This window comes from Myxine glutinosa, chromosome 12 (genome assembly GCF_964187855.1).
Source record: "Myxine glutinosa chromosome 12, kmMyxGlut1.1, whole genome shotgun sequence".
NCBI classification, from domain to species: Eukaryota; Metazoa; Chordata; class Myxini; order Myxiniformes; family Myxinidae; genus Myxine; species Myxine glutinosa.
Genome location: NC_136272.1, coordinates 74,911,385 through 74,932,304, shown reverse-complemented (window position 1 = coordinate 74,932,304; position 20,920 = coordinate 74,911,385). Strand labels below are relative to the sequence as shown.

The following is a 20,920-nucleotide window of genomic DNA, read 5'->3' as shown; positions in this document are numbered from 1 at the left end:
CCCATAAGAACGTGGGAATAATTGTGGTCGTAATTAAAGGAACCGCATTGATGGTTGGTCCATTTAATGGCGAAACGATATTACGATGTCTCGAAACAAGCTATTACAATGTCTCGAACCAAGCCATTACAATGTCTCGAAACAAGCTATTACAACGTCTCGAAACAAGCTATTACGAGGTCTCCAAACAAGTTATTACGATGTCTCGAAACAAGCTATTACAATGTCTCGAAACAAGCTATTACAACGTCTCGAAACAAGCTATTACGAGGTCTCAAAACAAGCTATTACGATGTCTCAAAACAAGCTATTACAATAATCGAAACAAGCTATCACAATGACTCGAAACAAGCTATTACAATGTCTCGAAACAAGCTATTACGAGGTCTCAAAACAAGCTATTACGATGTCTCAAAACAAGCTATTACAATAATCGAAACAAGCTATCACAATAACTCGAAACAAGCTATTACAATGTCTCGAAACAAGCTATTACAACGGCTCGAAACAAGCTATTACTATGTCTCAAAACAAGCTATTACAATGTCTCGAAACAAGCTATTACGAGGTCTCAAAACAAGCTATTACAATGTCTTGAAACAAGCTATTACAATGTCTCGAAACAAGCTATTACGATGTCTCAAAACAAGCTATTACAATGTCTCGAAACAAGATATTACGATGTCTCAAAACAAGCTATTACAATGTCTCGAAACAAGCTATTACGATGTCTCAAAACAAGTTATTAGGATGTCTCGAAACAAGCTATTACAATGTCTCGAAACAAGCTATTACAACGTCCCGAAACAAGCTATTACGATGTCTCGAAACAAGCTATTATGATGTCTCAAAACAAGCTCTTACAATGTCTGGAAACAAGCTATTACAATGTCTGGAAACAAGCTATTACAATGTCTGGAAACAAGCTATTACAATGTCTCAAAACAAGCTATTAAGATGTCTCAAAACAAGCTATTACAATGTCTCGAAACAAGCTATTATGATGTCTCAAAACAAGTTATTACGATGTCTCGAAACAAGCTATTACAATGTCTCGAAACAAGATATTACAATGTCTCGAAACAAGCCATTACAATGTCTCGAAACAAGCTATTACAATGTCTCAAAACAAGTTATTATGATGTCTTGAAACAAGCTATTACAATGTCTCGAAACAAGCTATTACAATGTCTCAAAACAAGCTATTACAATGTCTCGAAACAAGCTATTACGATGTCTCAAAACAAGCTATTACAATGTCTCGAAACAAGCTATTACGATGTCTCAAAACAAGTTATTAGGATGTCTCGAAACAAGCTATTACAATGTCTCAAAACAAGCTATTACAATGTCTCAAAACAAGCTATTACAATGTCTCGAAACAAGCTATTACAACGTCTCGAAACAAGCTATTACGATGTCTCAAAACAAGCTATTAAAATGTCTAGAAACAAGCTATTACAATGTCTCGAAACAATCTATTACGATGTCTCAAAACAAGTTATTAGGATGTCTCGAAACAAGCTATTACAAATGTCTCGAAACAAGCTATTACAATGTCTCGAAACAAGCTATTAGAACGTCTCGAAACAAGCTATTACAACGTCTCAAAACAAGCTATTACGAGGTCTCAAAACAAGCTATCACAATGTCTCGAAACAAGCTATTACAATGTCTCAAAACAAGCTATTACAATGTCTCGAAACAAGCTATTACAATGTTTCGAAACAAGCTATTACAATGTCTCAAAACAAGTTATTACAATGTCTCGAAACAAGCTATTACAATGTCTCGAAGCAAGCCATTACAATGTCTCGAAACAAGCTATTACAATGTCTCGAAACAAGCTATTACAATGTCTCGAAACAAGCTATTACAATGTCTCGAAACAAGCTATTACAATGTCTCGAAACAAGTTATTACGATGTCTCGAAACAAGCTATTACGATGTCTCGAAACAAGCTATTACAATGTCTCGAAACAAGCTGTTACAATGTCTCGAAACAAGCTATTACAATATCTCGAAACATGCTATTACAATGTCTCGAAACAAGCTATTACAATGTATTGAAACAAGCTATTACAATGTCTCGAAACAAGCTATTACAATGTCTCGAAACAAGCTATTACAATGTCTCAAAACAAGCTATTACGATGTCTCGAAACAAGCTATTATGATGTCTCAAAACAAGTTCTTACGATGTCTCGAAACAAGCTATTACGATGTCTTGAAACAAGCTATTACGATTTCTCGAAACAAGCTATTACAATGTCTCGAACAAGCTATTATGATGTCTCGAAACAAGTTCTTACGATGTCTCGAAACAAGCTATTACGATGTCTCGAAACAAGCTATTACGATGTCTTGAAACAAGCTATTCATAAAGTATTGTATTGTGCTCTCCAACCAAACTTTCAAATGAATTCCATTCGTTTGAAATCTGTTTGTTCAGTTAATTGAACACTTACCTTTGGGGAATTGCCTTAAAATTACTTATTTAGGGTCTCCCACCCCATATTTGGGAGTGGTGTAGTCTGTAAACAAACTATCAGGAACCCTGGACTCTCCTGGGTGCCACATATATGCTGCAGGCTAAAACTTAAAGTTCTTATTAACTGGTTGATAAATGGGTTGATAATGGGTAGATAAACGGGTTCGATGTGTTGTGGGCACCCCTAGTTGGTCAGGGCTGGTATGGCACAGGTATTCATAGTCACCATTGCAGTTAAAAGGTGCTTGTAGTACATATATTCCTTCACTGGATGGCATGCTTGCTTGACATCCTGCAGCAATAATCTATCCTGCGTTACAGCCAGAGGTCTCCAAAGTTTCAATGAGTATGAATTCTGATTTATTGCAATGTTCAAATTTTTTCTTTACCATTTTCATTTCTTACATGTGACGTGTTGCAGGTCTTCAAGAGCTTTGTATCGTTGCTGCTGCTGTTCTTGTTGGTGTTGTCCTTTGAAATGTGCACCCATTGGTTAGATTCTTGTTGCGGTTTTTCTTTGAAATGTGCACCCATTGGTTAGATTGCTGCTTGACTCTACCGACTAGAGCATGAGATGAAATTATATGGCTGCCATCTTGGTTTTCTGGTGGGCCTAACACATTAGGCTGGTAGGCCTCTGCTGATTTATACACTGCCTTGGTCAGATTTACATTGGCTTTGTTTGTGTCGAGTGTTATGGACGACGAGGGACCACGAAAAATCTAATCATGTGTCGAATACTAGTAAGGTTTAATCAAACCGATTAGAATACACGGCAGGTCAGAATGCACCAGCATTACGTTACATTGAAGCGCGGTGCTACGCGCGCTTACTTGTACAATAAGAAGGAAGCGGACAACGCGGTAAGTTTAAGTGTTTATTAAAAGAGTTCACTGTAGCACTGGCGCGCTCCGGGCTGTGCGCCCGGTGTATATCCCGCGGCCATGCCTACCCCTCTGGCGTGGCCGCCGCCCACTTGGTGCGTGGAATGATGCCCTCACGCCAGTGAGCTTTCGTGTCCGCCACAACATAATCAAGCGTTATGTTCTGCAAATTGCTAAAAAAAAAAGCAGTGTTACGTAATTTTTGAACGGCCCCCTATTGGGGTTAAGCAATTCGCGACCATGTGACAAATCAGCTTGTTCTGATATAACCATGGGGAGGATAACATGGACGAGAGGTGGCGAGTTAATTATTTCATAGCGCATTGAATGCGCGTTTCCCGATGGCCCATTACCAGATGTTGTTGCAGGTATGTGACCACAGTGTGGTCCTTCATGTTTAACAAAGAGCTAATACCCGTCCGACCACCTGTCAGTGTACTTTTGTGTATATATTTCAAAAACCCGTTGAACATTTAACTTTTCTATTACAGATATTAATTCCTCACGACATTCATTATCTAATTTATCTCAACTGATTAGATCATGGTGGTAATTGGTTGAATTATGTTGCCCTGCCAACCATCTCGGTAACTTGGCTTGTGTACATGATATTTTAAAAAACGTTCAAGATTGGTGTTTGCCTAATGGATTGGGTTGCGGGTTTGGGATCCTAAGGTCCTGAGTTTGAATCCCGTTGAATTAACGCCAGGTGGGGTTGACTCAGCCTGTCATCCTTCCGAGGTCGGCAAAATGAGTACCAGATAACTGGTTATAGAGAGGCATTGCGGCAGACGGAAATGATGCAACCAGCAGCCGGTTGGCTGCAGACGAACCACCCACTACCCAAAAGCCGGGGGACCTGGAGTATCAGCTTCTCGTTTATATAAACAAGAAAGAGTCTAACAGCGGTGTAGCCGGGCTTGCTTGATACTTTAGTTGAAAAGGATAATTTGACCTGGGTGGGGATACCAGTTAGCAGTTAATGTAAGTATTAAATTATATTGAAGTACCATAAGTCTCTAAGCTGTTTGTCACCATGGAAGTGAAGAGATTGTATTGAGCCACTGGTTTCTTCTATATGTTTCGAGTCAACAATGAACCAACCATACACCACTTAAATCCAGCAACTTTGCTGTCACGACAAAGGGATTGCAGTGTTATGATTATATTTACTATATAATTATTATTATTAACGTTATTATTATTACAAAAACGATGTTACTGTATTAATAAACCGAGGCAAATTCCTTACTTCCACGTAATTAGTACATTGCTTTTCATTGAGTCATCCATGAACCATACACCGCTTCAATCCAGTAACTTTGCAGTCACGACAAAGGGATTGCAGTTACAATTATATTTACTATATTATTATAAACGTTATTATTACAAAAACTATGTTACTGTATTAATAAACCGAGGCAAATTCCTTGCTTCCACGTAATTTGTACACGCTTTTTATAGAGTCATCCATGAACCATACACCGCTTCAATCCAATAAATTTGCACTCAGGACAAAGTGATTGTTACGAGTCATGCCAGTATTATGATTATATTTACTACATTATTGTTATTAACATTATTATTATTAACGTTATTATTATGAAGACGATGTTATTGTGTTAATACACCGAGGCTAATTTCTTACTCCCGTGATAATTAGTACCACTTCTCATTGAATCATCCATGAACCATACACCGCTTCAATCCAGTAACTTTGCACTCGCGACAAAGGGATTGTTACGAGTCACGACAGTGTTACGATTATATTAACGACATTATTGTTATTTACGTTAGTATTACGAAAACAACACTACTGCATTAAGAAACCTGGCCTAATTTGTCCGATGCGGCCTGAAGGTGAGACATGAAGGCATGAAGCCTAATGCCTATACATACTGTGTTGTTGGAAGACACGCAACGCCTTTGCTTTCGATATTTCATGGTCATTTTAACAATCGGTTTGTTTGTGTTTCACACTGAAAGAAAAACGTGAAGGTAGAGCATGGCGATTGTGATGGTGATATATTACAGGTTCGACGATATGTTCGGCCTGAATGCCATATGAATCAAAATGGCGGTGTGTGGCGTTGACTGTCGTACGCCGTAATGACATCACAGATGTAATCACATCACACCAGCCCTGTCATTTGACCAAATCCTCCGCTCTGATTGGTGTACATTACTGAGGGACATACATACATACATACATACATACATACATACATACATACATATGGACAGACAAACACTGTTTTGCCTAACGTGCTCCTCTCAAGAGGCTCCCAAACGTTTATGGCATGACAATGCATTCTGGCCCTGTGGGCTATGATGTTTTTTATGACCATGAACCCTGGCCTCCAGGCCAAGGTACATTTGTATTATTTTGACAGAATACTTTGGTCTTGTCTTTAGTCTTTTAATCCTTGTCTCTGTGCCTTTGTAAATCCCTGTGCTTGTGCAACATAAACTCAATGAGGGAAAGAAAATTGTAAATGATTTATTCACATTTTATTTCCATAAAGAACACGATAGATTTCACAAATACAGTAGAAAGTAAGTTGACACAATGTGCTTTTCAAAAGTTCCATTATTGTGAAGCAGGATCTGTGCTGATTAATTGTCAATCCAATGAAGATCTGTGGCGGGAGTCTGTGCTATTGATAAAAATGAGGGTTTGTTATCCCACCTCTCCCATCCCACCCCTAACCCCAAACTCTGATTATTAGATTCTTCCCTGAACCAACACGCTTGTACACAAAGAACACGGCATTCAGTTATACAAGGAACTTCTCATACAAATTAAGGAATATAACTTAAATCGTAACAAAAACATACAGCATAAGCAGCACTATTTATCAAACGACGCAGAACAGGAAATAGAACTTTGGCTTTTTGTAGCTAGCAATAAAAAGTCTTCTTTTGCATTTAAAACATTTTTAAAATGTTAAACTTTAGAGAAAAAAATACATTTTGCTTTCGAAGAAACTGAATCTTGAACGACAGCATGTGCTAATGTCCAACAGTGCATAACAAACATGAACAAAGTTTTCAAAATTACACGAAGATGTATCATATGAGAGATGAAAACGAATTAACAGGATTGATTCTTGTCTTATTAACTCCTCCACCTCCCCTCCCAGGAAGATCCTCCGAGACATCTTCTTAGCAGTGAAACAAACATCTGTTTACCTGTTGGGGATGAAGAAAAGTGTTGCATTCGTTGATCAATCGTTAGGGTAAGAACACAGTTGGATTATCTTGGCTTGAGCAGCTTCATGGAATAGCAGCATAATTATGATGAATGTGTGAGTGTGTGTCTGCAGGCAGATCTACTTTAATACAGATCGTTGATCCCCAGATCTAACGCAATCTATACATCACGGTGGCAGGCAGCAGTTGAAATCTCTTCCGTTTTTACCCAGCACACTTAGCGCAAAGTGGGGTTCAGCAATTGGTTCACTCTGTCTGCCTGCAGATGTCAGTCTATGATCGAAAAACAACTTGTTTTTAATTGAATTATATATTTTGAACACTGTATAACACGAATCGGAACATAAATCGGCAGTTTAGTGGTACTTTGGCTCTGCATTTGGCAAAACTTGTGAGGTGTCTCACATGCATACACTCAGGTATGAATTGCTTCTGTCTGGCAGTCAAACTAAAAAAACCAAAAAAAAAATTCCAAATAGGGAATTTCCTGTTTTTAGAGATGTCATAAAGGAAAAAAAGACGTATAAAAAGGAGTAGATTTTTTTTTTTTTTGTAAAAAGGTGTAGATGGGGTGAGGGGAACCCTTCACATGTCGTCTTTCCCAAAACTGCAAGGAGTAAAGTGTTCCATGAATTCTCTAGTTTTTTTCCAGTGATGAAATTAACACAAAGTTATCCATATTAAGTATGCCAAGTGAGCGCATGTTGTTCCCGTAGGAACAGGAGATGCTATTGTGAGGGTGCTGTGTGCCAGTCATTGAGTAAGCGAGTCCGCACTGGTTCTCAAATGAATGAATGAATTTTGAATGAATGATCGTTTTAAGGCCATTTTCCCCGCTAGAGCGGGGGTTAGCCTTGCGGGCCCCATGACAATCATGGTTCCCTGTTTGAGGCAATGTTTTTATGGCCGGATGCCCTTCCTGACGCCAACCCTTAGTCGCCTCTTCGATGCGCAGGGATACGGTGTACCTATTCTAATCGGGGTACACACCAGGATCATTCATCCCAGCAAGCTGGAACTGAATTTGCCGACCTCGGAAGGATGACAGGCTGAGCCAACCCCACTGGCGTTAATTCAGCGATCGACCGGGATCCGAACCCAGGATCCTAGGATCCCAAGGCAGCACCTTAACTGCTAAGCCAACACCACTTGGTTCTCAGATCGACTGTAATCTACTCGTACATAACCCGGCAAAGCTCTGCATTGTAACACCTGTCTTATGTTTGTATTCAATGCAAATATGTATAAATCCAGTTTAAATCTGCATTTTATAACTTTATCCTTCCTTAATGACGAACTATTTTCCATGCCAAGGTAGACTGTGGTTTGAGATCAGATTATAATCACTTCTAACTCTTAGTCACGTTAACCAGGAGTGAACTGAAAATAAATAATCAGCGTTGGTGTGATGAGGATTGCATACCTTTTTATAAGGCACTCTTGGGCTGTCATATGCTCCACAGTCACAGCGATAGCCCTGTTATACAAACAAAATTCCATTAAAGTGTGCAAATGGATATATTGGTTGACATTTCAACATTGAACAGTTGATATATTGGATATAAAGGTTGACATTGCAATTTTTTGGAAGTCGTTGCAATGTGCAGGTAAGGACTTACCTTCCGTCCGCCGACGCATGTGCACCTGCAGTCCATGCCTTTGTCCCTTTGCGTCCATTGCTGTCCGACCGAGTATTCCTTGCCTTGATAAAAACATGTAGCCTCGTCTGCACAAAGTATCGAAAGACAGCAATCTGTAATTCGGTGCCCCTTATGGCAGAATGCGCTAAGTGCATATTTATGTTCGTCATATTTGTTATCATGATTTTGTGTAAGCCTGTAAGATATGTTACAGGGTTTACCTGTAAGGTTTAGCTCTTACACGAGCCTCGATTCTGTGTACAAAAAAAAAGGAAAAAAAAGGTAAGGTGCATTTCATATCCCTTAAGATTGCAGCTGTGTTAGTACCAGATTAGCTGGTAATTGTATATGGTATGTAGTCGAGCAATGCAGAGTGCAGTGGTGGTGAGACTGTAGTTCATATGTCCGAGGAAATAAGATAGTTGGAAGATCGTTTGGAATCGAGTTAGAGTGTGAATCAAGAAGAGGAAGAAGAACCACCTTTAGAGGCCATTTTTCCCCGCAGGGCAGGGGTTGGCCTTTTTCGGGCACCGTGGACCCCATTTTGAAGCAATATTTTATGGCCGGATGCCCTTCCTGCCGCCAACCCTGTTAGTCGCCTCTTGCGACACACAGGGAATTACCAGTGAGCTGGTACTCAATTTGCCCAACTCAGAAGGATGACAGGCTGAGTCAACTCCCCCGTGGTGTTAATTCAGCGATCGACCGGGATTCGAACCCAGGATCCTAGGATGCCAAGCCAGCACCCTAACCGCTAAGCCATCACCAGGCTTTTTAATCAATAAGAGAAAAAAGGAATTGGGGGTAGTGATGACAGAGGGTCATCGATGCTGCGGAAAGCAAGAATGTAATCGCTAATTTCAGCACACAAATAGCAATCTGCGTGGACGGCAAAGGAAGTAAGGACAGATAAAAAAAATTACCTTCAACGATGCTTGATCTGCCTTGAATAAAAATAAAAACTGACGTTTCGTGCATTAGCCTTCATCGGAGCAAAAAAGAAAACATTGGGGGCAGAGGCTTTAAAACGAGTATTCCTGTTTGAACTTCTGTTCCTATTGTTCTCGCTTTTGCTCCGACGAAGGGTGAGGCCCAAAACGTCAGTGTTTTCTATTATTCAAGGTGGATCAACCACCATTTAAGGTAAATTTTATCTATGCTGCAGAAAATGTGGAGAGAATTGGACACCACAGGCTTGTAATTGGTTGTTAAAGGAAGAAATAAATACTTTGCAGTAGGGAGCAGAATCTGAGAAATTTGTAAATTAAAGTTGGATAGGTTTATGAACTGAGTCTGAAGAAGGGTTGCAGTGGTGATGAGGTAGAGAGTGCAGGTGAGATGAGGGTGTCGTGCATGCAGATGTTGGTGAGGCTGTAGAGAGTGCAGGTAATGTTGGTGAGGCTGTAGCGAGTTCAAGCCATGATGAGTGTGGGCAGTGGTGAGGCCATGATGAGTGTGGGCAGTGGTGAGAACGTGACGATTGCGGGCAGTAGTAAGACCGTGATGAGTGCGGGCAGTGCTGAGACTGTAAATGGATGGGAGTAGTGGTGATGGGGTAGAGAGTGTAGTTTGTGCAGAGAGTGCAGGCAATCGTGGTGAGGCTAATGGATGGGGCAGTGGTGAGGCCGTAGCGAGTGCAGGCAGTGGTGAAGCCGTAGCGAGTGCAGGCAGTGGTGAGGCTGATGGATGGGGGCAGTGGTGAGGACATTGCGAGTGCAGGCAGTGGTGAGGCCGTAGCGAGTGCAGGCAGTGGTGAGGCCATAGCGAGTGCAGGCAGTGGTGAGGCCATAGCGAGTGCAGGCAGTGGTGAGGCCATAGAGAGTTCAAGCAATGGTGGGGCCATAGTGAATCCAAGAAGTGGTGAGGCTGTAGCAAGTGCAGGCAGTGGTGATGGGGTAGAGAGTGTGGGTGAGATGAGGGTGTAGTGTGTGCAGAGAGTGCAGGCAATAGTGGTGAGGCCATAGCGAGTGCGGACAGTTAGTTTGTTAACAAGGTACAACAACAAGACAAGACAACAACAAGACAGTTTGTTAACTCCAGTTGAGTTAACAAGGCTAGACAGCGAAAAATAATTACAGGAAGGGAGAAGTAAAAAAACCATTATTTTCCAAAATCAGGAGTCTAAATAATAAGATGGAAGAGCTTGAAGTGAAAATAGAGTGAGGAGTGTGAGATCTGGGTTAATGTGGTTTTGTATGCAGCCTGTGGCTGCTGGTTGCATCATTTTCTGGGAGCTCGGCTTTGCCGCTGATGCAGTGCCCCCTGTTTCGATTAAGCTGGTACTCATTTTGCCGACCTCAGAAGGATGACAGGCTGTGACAACCCACCTGGTGTTATTTCAACGGCACGACAGGGGCTCAAACTCAGGACCCTAAGATTATAAGCCATTTATAATTAATTTCTTTAAGAAAGAATCCAGATAATAATTGGGGAACTCCTGACCTGTTAGTTTGACTTCAGTTGTGGGGAAGATGTTGGGACGTTAATCAGGAATCGTATGAGTAACCATTTAAATAAATATTAACGAATTATAGGCAGATGGCCTCCTCCTGCTTCCAAGTTCCTTGTGTGTAAGAATGCCTCATTTTATTACCCAATGGTCGTCTTGGGTTAAACAAAAACCCAAAAAACTTTCAATTGGAGTGCAGGAAAAGAAAAACTTGAAAAACAAGGTTTTTCCTCCAACATTTTACGCATGCGGGTGGGTAAGACTTTTTTGGAAAGGAGATCGTTTCGTTTTCTGAAAAGTATTCAACGAGATACAATGAAAGTGACAAGTAACGAGTTTATTTTGGGACACACCAAGTTCAAAATGTGTGGAGAGACTGGAAGATGGGGAAGCCGCAAAAGCTCAACCAACAAGACTTTTTGTTTATCCAAAATAAGAGTTTCAGCCATATCACGTTTTGGTCACAGTGTGGCTTCAGATTTAGGATTACGCAGATACCTTTAATATACCACGAGGGTGAATGAAAGGGGTGGTGGTAGAGGGAGCGAGCAGGAGATAAGGGATGGAGAGAACACAAAAGGTGGATGAATGAGGTATAGTTTGGAAAAAGAAGGAATGAGAGGATAGAGGTGGGGGTATGTTTGGCTTTTGCAACGTCCGTAATACAAGAGATACCTTGTGTGTGATCTGCATTGATCATCATCCCCTTTGGAAAAACAATAAAAACCTTGGCATTTGGCTCTTCTGGCTTTCTTAAAACAGAGGTATTCAACCACCCCACACAACATGCACGCAAGGCAAACTAGCATGTCTCAAAGGCGCGGCACACATGCTCGGTCAGGAACTGTGTCGACTACAAGGAATCCATGTGGGAATTGTATCCATGCTTTGTACAGAGCCATGCATGAAACAGCCCACTACACTCCAATCCCTCTTCCCTCCTCTTCATCTTCATTCCCTGTTGTCCTCCATGCACACTACTACTCTCCCCAAATGTTAAACTTCTTCACCTCCAACTGCCCCACCATCAATCCTTCAAGGGCATCATCAAATATAGTACTAACTGAAGACCACTCTGATGGAAACTTCAGACCTCTTAGCCATCGCTTGTTTTTCTTGCTATTTCACAATCTTCAGGAATAGGGAAAAAGAATGAACCCCCTTTAGAGGCCATTTTTACCCGCAGAGCAGGGGTTGGCCTTTTTTGGGCACCTTGGTCCCCTTTTTGGAGCAATGTTTTATGGCCGGATGCCCTTCTTGCCGCCCGCCATGTTAGTCACCTCTTGCGACACACAGGGAATTACCAGTGAACTGGTACTCAATTTGCCGACCTCAGAAAGATGACAGGCTGAGTCAACCCCCTTGGCATTAATTCAACGATCGACCGGGATTCGAACCCAGGATCCTAGGATCCCAAGCCGGCACCCTAACCGATAAGCCAACACCAGGCTTTTAATGAAGGAATAAACCATTTTAATGATGCAATGTTAAACAGTAAATTTTAAATTACTTTTCATATAAAATTAAAATTGTTTTCACACCATGAGTTGCATACGAGCTGCCGAGGCAGTTTCATTGGCTAAGGAGTGCAATCCTCGATGGATCGCCACTCCGACATCTGTTACAATTGCATATTTATCAGCAAATGAAGTGAATGAAGGATAAATTAGGATTGGGATTTCAAAAGATTCCTCACTCTCAACCAAATACAGTACAAGTCAAAGGTGATCACACGTACCTGGCTCACACTTAAATTGGCCCACATTATTGCCAAGGCAGGTGCACTTCATCCGTCGTCCTCGGGCCGTGGTTTTGCTCCACGTTTCCCCAATGTTGTAACTCTTCCCTCTGTCCAAACACCATCCTGAACAAAAAGATGTTGCAAAAGTTGTTTGTCAATAGCAGCATCTCATAGTTGAGAAGTCAGTGAGCAACCCTGGGTTGTATGAGCAGTGATTTTCAAACTTATATTTCACTCGTAACTCCTAATAATGGAGGGCTCTTTTTAGGCAAAGATGGCCATTCGCAAGTGACATGTGAATACCTGGGAGTGTTAATTTGTTTGAATTGTAGGTGCTGCTGCTCACGCGGGTCAGAGAAGACCAGACCACTTGCTACGCACAGTACAGGTATGAATTTGTAATTTGTTCAGGGTTCCAGCAATAAATTCCCTACTCTTTCCTAAAGACACCATGAGATCTTTATTGTTCAGCAACTAATGCTTGCAGATTGGCAACCCTCGACTCTGATTCTGCAACTGGTCCTGACGGCATCAGCCCACGGGTCCTAAAATCATGTTCTTCTGCACTTTCACTCCCTCTTTCTGTTCTCTTCACCCTCTCTTTTGCTCAAGGTCATCTGCCATCTGCTTGGAAATCAGCCAACATCACCGCTTTGCACAAAAAAGGTGCAAAAACAGATCCCAGCAACTACAGACCAATCAGCCTTCTCCCAATTATCAGCAAAGTCATGGAATCCATCATTGCTTCAGATATTAAATCTTTCCTCTTCTCCAATGGCTTGATCTCTGATCATCAATTTGGTTTCAGACCTGGTCACTCTACTCTGGACATGCTGCTTCTGCTTTCTCAACAATGGATGGAGGTCCTCAACGACAAACAGGAAATTAGAGCTGTCTCCCTTGACATTTCACGTGCCTTCGATACGGTCTGGCACCCTGCTCTGCTCTCCAAACTCTCCTCCTTTGGTATCCATGGAAATCTCCATGCATGGCTGGCGGACTTCCTCTCTGGTCGTAGTCAACGTGTGGCCCTGAATGGGTTTCTCTCATCTCCTCTTCCTGTTCAGGCTGGAGTTCCCCAAGGTAGTGTTCTGGGCCCTGTGCTTTTTCTGGTCTTCATCAATGATCTCTCTGACTCTCTTGAAAATCCTCTCTATCTCTTTGCTGACGACTCTACTCTCTGTCGCTCCATTCCTCATCCCTCAGATCGGCAGTCTGCAGCCTCCTCACTCTCTGCAGACCTGGACAAAATCAGACTGGTCAAACAAGTGGAACATGTCTTTCAATCCTGACAAATCTCACACTCTTACAATGTCTCTCCGAAAGGACCGACTGGACAACCCTCCCATCTACTTTCTCAACAATCCTCTCCAAGAAGTTCTGTCGCTCAAGCTTTTGGGTCTCACTATCTGCCATGATCTTTCTTGGGAAAAACCACATTTCCAAGCTGGCCTCCAAAGCCAGTTGCCGACTGGGCATCCTCTGTCGTGCGAAGTCCTTCCTTGGCACACCTGAGCTCCTCACCACATACAAGGCTTTCATCCGCAGCTCAATGGAATACTGTTCCCCCCTCTGGGCTGGTGCTCCTGCCTCACACCTTGCTCGGCTTCACGCTGTTGAGGCCAAAGCTTTCAGAATCATTGGAATCTCCTGCGATGTAGTCAACGCCGAGGGCCTTTCACTCACTCACCGCAGGCAGGTTGGTGGTCTTTCTGTCTTCTACCGACTCCTCTCCGGCCTTGCTCCCCCAGCTCTCTCTGTGCTCTGTCCCCCCAATATTCCTTCAGGTCGCACAAGATCTGCCTGCAACCCTCTTCTGGTTAAACTGCCAAAGTCTAGGCTCTCTGCTCACCTTCACTCTTTCATTCCCCTTTTCTCCCGCCTCTGGAACAAACTCCCCCACTCCCTTCAATCCCACTCCTCCCTCCAGGTCTTTAAAACAGCTGTTCACCACCATCTCTTATCTTCCCCCATCGAAAACCTTGATCTTTTCTACCCCCGGTAATTCACCCCAGAGTCCTTGCAGTGTTCATATGTTTTAATCCTCTCCCACCTCCCCCCAAGTCCTCCCGATGTCCCTGCTCTCAAATGTTGTGTTTGTGTCCTTGCCCCTCTCTTTTGTGTCCTTCCCCCTCTCTCCCCATCTTGTCTACCGCTCCCCTTGTTTTTTGTGTTTTGTGTGTCGGTTTGTCTTTTTGTGTGATTAATGTTAGCTCTTTCACGAGCCTCGATCTTGTATACACACAAAAAAAAAAAAAAAAAAAAAAAAGTCAAACCATCCATCTTAATGTCGATCCGAGAGACGACGTACATATTGATGCCCCGCCATGTCTGTGGAGCACCAATATGAAAGTTCATCGTCAGATCTGAAATCCAACACAGACTGTAGCCAGTTGCAAGATAAGTATTCTACCTCTGTGTATAATGATGTCATTGCCATTGCCATTTTTTCCAGTATTAAATCCTCTTTATTTCTGGGTTTGGTCCTTGCCAAAATTTCGAGGCTTTCATCTCTCAATATTCCATTGACGCTTTGTCCTTTCAGATTTGTTGCTTAATGTCCTTGATACTCAGAAACGATTTCTACAGCTGCTCATTACACCCTCAGGACTTTCAGTGACAGTCACAAACACCATCTGCGGGGGTCGTGATGTCAACCCCCATTAGAACACACCCCGCTCTTCCCCCACCAGAATTCATGGAAAGTTTGGTTGAAATGAGCCAAACACTTGAGGAAGAATTGCAAATCAAACAAACCGTTCTCACTTTATTGTTAGAGAATATATGCAGTACAGAGCTTACCCAAGTAATGTCACTTCAGCAATGATCACATCATGCATGGTATAACGTCTTTCAAAAGTGCTGTCAACGGTATACACCCTAACAACCAAGTGCTTTGTGGAATGATCTGGCTTAGTTATAAGAATTGCTAATGTTAAATTTTTCAGATTTCAATCCAGATTTCGATACTTATAAAGTGTATGGGATCCGATCCTCAAATTGGAATCCTGATTTTGATTATATGCTTTAATTAGTCTGTGAGAGTAGATAGTGTTTCCAAGCCAAGGCACGTTTCAAAAAGCTGAAACAAAATGGCAGAAATGCTCTTCGTCCAATTAATGCCTCAGAAATAAAAATGTTTTCGGCACCGTTAGTTGGCCAGCTCTCGCAGGGTGTTGCGGTTCTTACGTGAAGAGTCACAACGAATATGGTTTCGTCCTTGTTCCACGAGGCAGCGACACAGAAGCTTGAGACCGGAGCCAGAGTCTTTTTCCCACTCATCATCTGCTTTGTAAAGTCGGCCTGTGTCACGGTCGTAGCACTGGCCAGGCGAGCTATGAGCCTCGTCAGAAACTGGGGACGACATTGTACTCATTAGGGATTTTCTTTACCATCTCGAGAAAATAAATCCATGCAAGAATAATAAAATAATGGTATTTGAATCGGTGGAATTGATTGTCCATAATAACACGAATTGTTACAGGTTTAAATTTGTCTACATATAATATTATAACCTTATGTCGCGTTGCAATTTGACTACAACAATGGACGGTGATTTCATAAACAGCCAAACGCCTTTGAGTAAATGAACCTGCATGGAAACCTGAGTTTACATTGATGGGTTTTAGGAATGCAAAACAAATCAAGTGAGCACACCAGTTTCCAGAAGACTGATTACTTCCTCCATGATCTTGAAGCGTTGTCTCCCACTGAGACCTTCCACCAGGACTCTATACTGCAGGCCTGGACGAAGGCCAATCAAACGAGCGCTGGTGATACTGCCAGGTAACCGAGCCTGTGGCAAAGCGGTAGAATCACAGTAAGTAACTCCAACACAACACCACAACGTAGTCTGGGGATTGGACAGCGTCAGGTCAAAATAAGATATCAAAAAAAGGGGTGAGTGAATGACCCGCACGATTTTCTTAATAAAATTAAAAGAACGACAAATAATTATTGTTTGCACAACTGGTTTCAGCAACAGATACGAATATTTTCATAAATTATTGTGCAGTGCTGCCAAGAGGAACAACAAATAACAACCACCTTTAGAAGCCATTTTTTCCCTGCAGAGCAGGGGTTGGCCTTTTTCGGGCACCATGGTCCCTTTTTTGAAGCAATGTTTTATGGCCAGATGCCCTTCCTGCTGCTAACCCTGTTGGTCGCCTCTTGCGACGCACAACGAATTACCGGTGAACTGGTACTCAATTTGCCGACCTCGGAAGGATGACAGGCTGAGTCAACCCCCCTGGCGTTAGTTCTGCGATCGACCGGGATTCGAACCCAGAATCCTCCTGGGATCCCAAGCCGGCACCCTAACCGCTAAGCCAACACCAGGCTTAGTGCTGCCAAGAGGGACGATAACAAATCTGTCCCTCCATAAATAATACTTGATCAGGCTCTGAATCCCATTCTTGTGTGTCAACAATTTGGAAAAACACCTTCAGAAGCAAGTGCAGAAAGTTGGAACTTTCATGTTCACTTCCATCTTTACTGTGCCAAGAATTTGTTTTTTACAAAAGGAAAAAGAAGAAACAAAAAGATTACAATATAGTCAGTCAACACACATTGGTAGGTTAGAATACCTGAATCCACAAACAGGATACAAAAGACGATGAAAGATATGAAGGGTGACACCATCGATTACTCACCTTGCTATTAATTAAATAATATTCCTTCCAACATGTCTTTCAATCCTGACAAATCTCACACTCTTACGATGTCTCTCCGAAAAGACCGACTGGACAACCCTCCCATCCACTTTCTGAATAATCCTCTCCAAGAAGTTCTGTCACTCAAGCTTTTGAGTCTCACTATCTGCCATGATCTTTCCTGGGAAAACCACATTTCCAAGCTGGCCTCCAAAGCCAGTCGCCGACTGGGCATCCTCCGTCGTGCGAAGTCCTTCCTTGGCTCACCTGAGCTCTTCACCACATACAAGGCTTTCATCCGCAGCTCAATGGAATACTGCTCTCCCCTCTGGGCTGGTGCTCCTGCCTCACACCTAGCTCGGCTTCACGCTGTTGAAACCAAAGCTTTCAGAATCATTGGAATCTCCCGCGATGAAGCTAACTCCGAGGGCCTTTCACTCAATCACCGCAGGCAGGTTGGTGGTCTTTCCATCTTCTTGAAAGAATTCTTCTTTCAAGAAAAACTCCTTTCCGGCCTTGCCCCCCCCCAGCTCTCTCTGGGCTCTGTCCCCCAAATATTCCTACAGGTCGCACAAGATCTGCCAGCCCTCTTATGGTTAAACTGCCAAAATCTCGACTCTCTGCTCACCTTTACTCTTTCATTCCTCTTTTCTCCCGCCTCTGGAACAAACTCCCTCACTCTCTTCAATCCCACTCCTCCCTCCAGGTCTTTAAAACAGCTGTTCACCACCATCTCCCACCTTCCCCCATCCAAAACCTTGACCTTTTCTACCCCCGTTAATTCACCCCAGATCCACTTTTTTGAAATACCGACTTCTTTCCTGGAAGTGGTCCTGGTTTTTTTTGAAATACCGACTTCTTTCCTGGAAGTCAACCCTGGTGTTGGACTAGCAGCTAGGGTGCCGGCTTAGGATCCTAGGATCCTGGGTTCGAAACCCGGTCGATCGCTGAATTAACGCCAAGGGGGTTGACTCAGCCTGTCATCCTTCCGAGGTCGGCTAATTGAGTACCAGTTCACTGGTAATTCCCTGTTTGTCGTTAAAGGTGGCAAAAAGGGTTGGCGTCAGGAAGGGCATCCGGCCGTAAAACATTGCTTCAAAAAGGGGACCGAAAAACAACAACTACCACGGTTCCCGAAAAAGGCCAACCCCCGCTTGCGGGGAAAAATGGCCTCTAAAGGTGGTTTTTTTTTCCTGGAAGTCCTAGCAGTGTCCATGTGTTTTATACTTCTCCCACCCCCCCCCCCCGGTCTTCCCATGCCTCCTCCCCCCAAGCCCTCTCCCTCCCACAGATCTCCCGATGTCCCTGTTCTCTGCGGTTGTACTTGTGTGCTTCCCTCTCTCTCCCCATCTTGTCTCCCGCTCCCTTTATTGTATGCTTCGTGTCTCCGGTATTTTTTTGGGGGATTGATGTTGGCTCTTCCACGAGCCTCGATGTTGTATTCAAAAAGAAAAAAAAATTCTGGTATCCAGGGGATCTTCACCAAAATTATTCCCTCCTTCGGAAAGGCATTGAAGATCTGAACTCGGCGAAACCCGCATAATCCCAGAATCTTCCAGGTATATGGAAGCAAAGGTGTTTGCGCCTGTGCTTTTATTGAAATGTAGTTATTAGACATTTATGTCAAATGTTTACCGTTTGACATCCCGTTTCTCAAGTAGATTGTCAAATAATCGCGTTATTATTAGTCAAATACCAGTTTGTAAGTCAAATTGTGAACAACGAAAATTAACAAACCTTCACAGTTCTTCCCGAGTGACCAATGGGCGAGCAGGTTATTAAATATTGAGATACACGGTAGCGCGGGTTCCAGGAGATGACTTTGGCAGTCCGGCTGGGAGTATACGGGACGATGCCACGAGATGGGAGAACGGCCTTTCCGTCAACAAATGTGATTCTTCCAAAAGGAATACCAACGACTCTGCCGGAGAACAAAGACAAGGCGAGACAAAGCAGACACCGATGAGTATCAGGCCAAGGACATCCTGATTGCTCATCAAGTTACCAGAATGGCGTTCACATTGCACACAATGATGATCAGCGTTGGTTATTGGGAAACGTATACTTTACTCGATTTTGCCCTTGGCAGCGCTTCCTGGTGAAACTGGCGATGGTACTTTCACATGATGTTCTGATTCTGTAGGAAAAAATTGAATTTTTTTTCACATATCAATGGATGTGCAAAGTGCACGAAATAAATAATAAACAAAATCTCCATTGTATTACGGTAAGGGGATTTCAGGCTGGCACGACAGCAGTACTTTTCAGCCTTTTTTCATTTTTCATTTTGCGTTTCCTTGATATTTATATTTTCATCACCCACTAGTCATTGGAAGGAAGACCCACCTTCAGAGGCCATTTTCCCCCACAGAGCAGGGGCCTTTTTTGGGCACCTTTTTGAAGCAATGTTTTTATGGCTGGATGCTCTTCCTGCCACCAACCCTGTTAGTCGCCTCTTGCGACACACAGAGAATTACCAGTGAACTGGTGCTCAATTTGCCGACCACGGAAGGATGACAGGCTGAGTCAACCCACCTGGCGTTAATTCAGCGATCGACCGGGATCCGAACCCAGGATCCCAAGCCGGCACCCGAACCGCTAAGCCAACACCAGGCTTAACATAAAAAAGAAAGATGTCCATATTTAATTTAAATTTCAAATCTATTTTGATATGGAAACATGTATCTTATATAGTGCCTTTTATTTACTTTATTTTAAACATGGGGCGGGGTGGTGCCGCCCAGCGACTGAGCCCGAGTAGTCGCCCCACCTGAATAAGGAAGTCATTGGAAGGAAGTGTAAAAAAAAAAAAAAAATCAAAAGAAAATCACCTATTTTCTCCTAGATGAGCAAATTATAACTACCAACGTGGATTTATGATTAAAATATTTCAATGGGTTTCCAAAATATTTCATCCAATAATAATAGATTAATTTGAACTTTTATTATAAAATAAAATCCTTATTACCATGAAAATCCTTATATTACCTTTCAACCGATAAAGGAGATTAGAAACTTAGATCTTTTTCAAAGCACTTCTTTCTCTCAAATATACCAGTCATTAAAGACCACAGGGCAAATAATATATTTAATACTTTTCCCAAAAGCAATCAAGTGACAAATTGAATTCCCGAACTTTCATTTTGCACGAGTGAGAAACTTGCGTCTGTCTTGAGGAACAGAGGCGCTTAATGTTCGGCTCTATGCTGGAAAGAGCTGCACCAAGTTCCTGATCTAGGCCCTTTAGACGTGCCTCTTGGTGTTCCTTCCGTCACCAAAGGTGGGATGGAGGTTATGATGTCACCCCTGTCTGTTTGTTTGTCTGTCTGTCTGTGTGTGAGCAGGATTTGTCAAAAGGTTATGGACGTGCTCGAATGGAACTTGGTGGATATATTGGGTGTGTGATAAGGACGGATTGATGAGATTTTGGGGAAGATCCGAATCCGGATACGAGAATTTCTTTCATTTCTAAGTGATTCTTCACCATTGAGTGATGTGTATAAAAACGATATATCGAACGATATTTCAAAAAGTTGTGGATGACGTATGACAAAACTAGGTGGATGAGTTTGTTAGGTGAAAATAACAAGCTGATTAGATTTTGGTTCAGGTACGGATCCAGATCCGGCCTATCAGTGGGATACAAAACATCAACTGTTCAGCCTGGTGGAGGTATGTGCTTTACCGAATGTTGTTCTAGTTCTTGATAAGTGTCAATGTTGAGAGTGTTCAGCCCATAGGGGAGAGCAGTGTTCACTTTCAAAAACTTGTTCACCTTTTGTAAAAACTACTTGTAAAAATAAATAAATAAAATGTCAACTAGATGAGTGGATGTCAAGTTAAGATGAC

At 42.6% G+C, this 20,920-nt stretch overlaps 1 protein-coding gene across 4 annotated transcripts in view; it reads right to left on the bottom strand.

Annotated features, from left to right (window-relative positions):
- Positions 1 to 5,861: 5,861 nt before the first annotated feature.
- Positions 5,862 to 20,920, bottom strand: part of LOC137437191 (fibronectin) — a 152,347-nt gene continuing 137,288 nt past the window's right edge. For all 4 annotated transcript variants that reach the window (XM_078766023.1, XM_078766022.1, XM_078766025.1 and 1 more), the window contains 8 exons: positions 19,142 to 19,208; positions 18,809 to 18,992; positions 16,077 to 16,215; positions 15,609 to 15,773; positions 12,417 to 12,542; positions 8,209 to 8,315; positions 8,013 to 8,066; positions 5,862 to 6,568 (listed from right to left, as the gene is read on the bottom strand). In XM_078766023.1, the coding sequence (XP_078622149.1) occupies positions 6,542 to 6,568; positions 8,013 to 8,066; positions 8,209 to 8,315; positions 12,417 to 12,542; positions 15,609 to 15,773; positions 16,077 to 16,215; positions 18,809 to 18,992; positions 19,142 to 19,208 (869 nt within the window). In that variant the 3' untranslated portion in view covers positions 5,862 to 6,541. The remainder of the gene's footprint in view (positions 6,569 to 8,012; positions 8,067 to 8,208; positions 8,316 to 12,416; positions 12,543 to 15,608; positions 15,774 to 16,076; positions 16,216 to 18,808; positions 18,993 to 19,141; positions 19,209 to 20,920) is intronic.